This window comes from Pteropus vampyrus, unplaced genomic scaffold, assembly GCF_000151845.1.
Source record: "Pteropus vampyrus isolate Shadow unplaced genomic scaffold, Pvam_2.0 Scaffold170, whole genome shotgun sequence".
In the NCBI taxonomy this organism is placed as follows: Eukaryota; Metazoa; Chordata; class Mammalia; order Chiroptera; family Pteropodidae; genus Pteropus; species Pteropus vampyrus.
The window spans coordinates 1,362,680-1,364,508 of NW_011888951.1; the positions used below are offsets into that span (position 1 = coordinate 1,362,680).

At 50.2% G+C, this 1,829-nt stretch overlaps 1 protein-coding gene across 1 annotated transcript; it reads left to right on the plus strand.

The window, feature by feature from the left end:
- Positions 1-586: 586 nt before the first annotated feature.
- Positions 587-845, plus strand: LOC105298947 (anaphase-promoting complex subunit 11). Its single transcript, XM_011370420.2, is given in 2 exon segments — positions 587-727; positions 729-845. Coding segments are annotated over 2 exon segments (258 nt in total).
- Positions 846-1,829: the final 984 nt, after the last annotated feature.

Below are 1,829 nucleotides of genomic sequence, written 5' to 3' on the forward strand. Positions count from 1 at the left end.
AAGTTGCCATTGTTTATTTCATGAACAGCCGGCCAGCCTCTTGCTCTCTCTTCCCCCTCCTTCTCTCTTTCTCTCGCCCTCTCTCCCCCACTAGCCTCTTTTCTTCTTTCCTTTGCTTTCCTGCTCAGGCCCAATTCACCATTCTCCTGTTTTTCTTTCTTCTCGTTGTCTTCCCCTGTTCTTTCCTCTCTTGAACGCTTCAGGAAGCTCTGTAGAAACAGTTCGAAATCGCCGAGTAAGACATTAAGGGCCTCCTGTGCACTGACATTGGATGAGAGCCTTTCCTTTCCTTTCTTTTCCTTTGTGTTGCAGGCCACACATTTTGAGCAAGAGACGGCAAGGTGGGCACGAACTGATAAATGCCCAGCTTTCAGATCAGGGGATGGGCCCAGCCTGCCTGGGATATTAGCATATTAAAAAGCATGAGTGGTCGGTGTGCGCGCTGGCGCATGGGACTCAGCTGGCGTCGCAGCTGAAGCCCTGGCCGCGTCCTCGGTTGTTTTTGTACCTTCCCACGCAGGCGCTGGCGCTGCCAATTGAAAGCCGGCGGGCTGCGTGCGAATAAATTGGCTTGGTCTCCACCACCATGAAGGTGAAGATCAAGTGCTGGAACGGTGTGGCCACTTGGCTCTGGGTGGCCAACGATGAGAACTGCAGCATCTGCCAGATGGCTTTCAGTGGCTGCTGCCCGGACTGCAAGGTGCCTGGAGAAGACTGAGTGCTGGTATGGATGGGGCCAGTGCTCACGCTGCCTCCACATGCACTGCATCTTCAAGTGGCTCAATGCACAGCAGGTGCAGCAGCACTGCCCCATGTGCCACTAGGAGTGGAAGTTCAAAGAGTGAGCCAGCATGCACCTGCTCGCCGCCCCCACGCAGAGGGACTGGGTGGCCACGGTCCCCAGTGGGTTGCCCTCATGGCTATGACAGGGCGAAACAAGGACCAGAGCTGTGTTGTTTTCTTCATCACAATGTTGACACTTTTATTGCATAAGTAAAACTCATGAAAGCACCTGGTTGGGGCAGGGGGAGAAGCATGAGTGGAAATGGGAATCTCTATATGCTGTGGAATTGACCAAAAAATTAGGACAACTCTACGACATTCCTAGATTTGTGATCTTGGGAAAGTTATTTCTCTGTGGGCCTGTTTCTAATATGTCTAAAGCAGTCAAGAATCCCTTTCTTCTCCCAGGAAGGATAAAAATTTACATAGGAAAAGTCTTTGGTGGTCACAAAATGCTATAGTAATATTATCATGGAGTACCTACTACTCATGGTTATTGTAAGAATAAAATGAGATTGCGTATAAACTCTCATGTGCTGTCAGGCACAAATAAATATCAGCTGCAATTATCATTTGCAGCTGGATAGGTCCCCAGAGCAGCAGGAGGCCGAGATGGAGATGTGCGTGCAGAAACCATGTCGGACTGCTCTCAGGCTCCCCACGTATGAAAGGAAAGGGAGGGTGCCAGGGTCAGGCAGAGGAAGAAGTGGACTGCAGTGAAGCCTCAACAGAAGTCTCAGCCAACATTACAGGGGAGCTCCAAAGTAGGGAGGGCCTTTCAGAGTTACCCCAAATTGGGGTTAGGAGGCCAGGCATTTATACCCCCACAGAGTTCAGTCATTGGATGGGGGCTGCCCCAGAAAGGCAGTGGGATTACAAGAGAGGTAGCTCTCTTCAACTGATGTAATCCTCAAAGGAGACTAAGAATTGAGGGCTGTCTGCTGGCAGCCCTCCCAGAAGCTAGAGAAATAATTCCTTAAGTACAGAGGCAAAATCTGGGCCATGAATCCCAGTGTCCCCTACATCGTCATTATTATTATATAAAA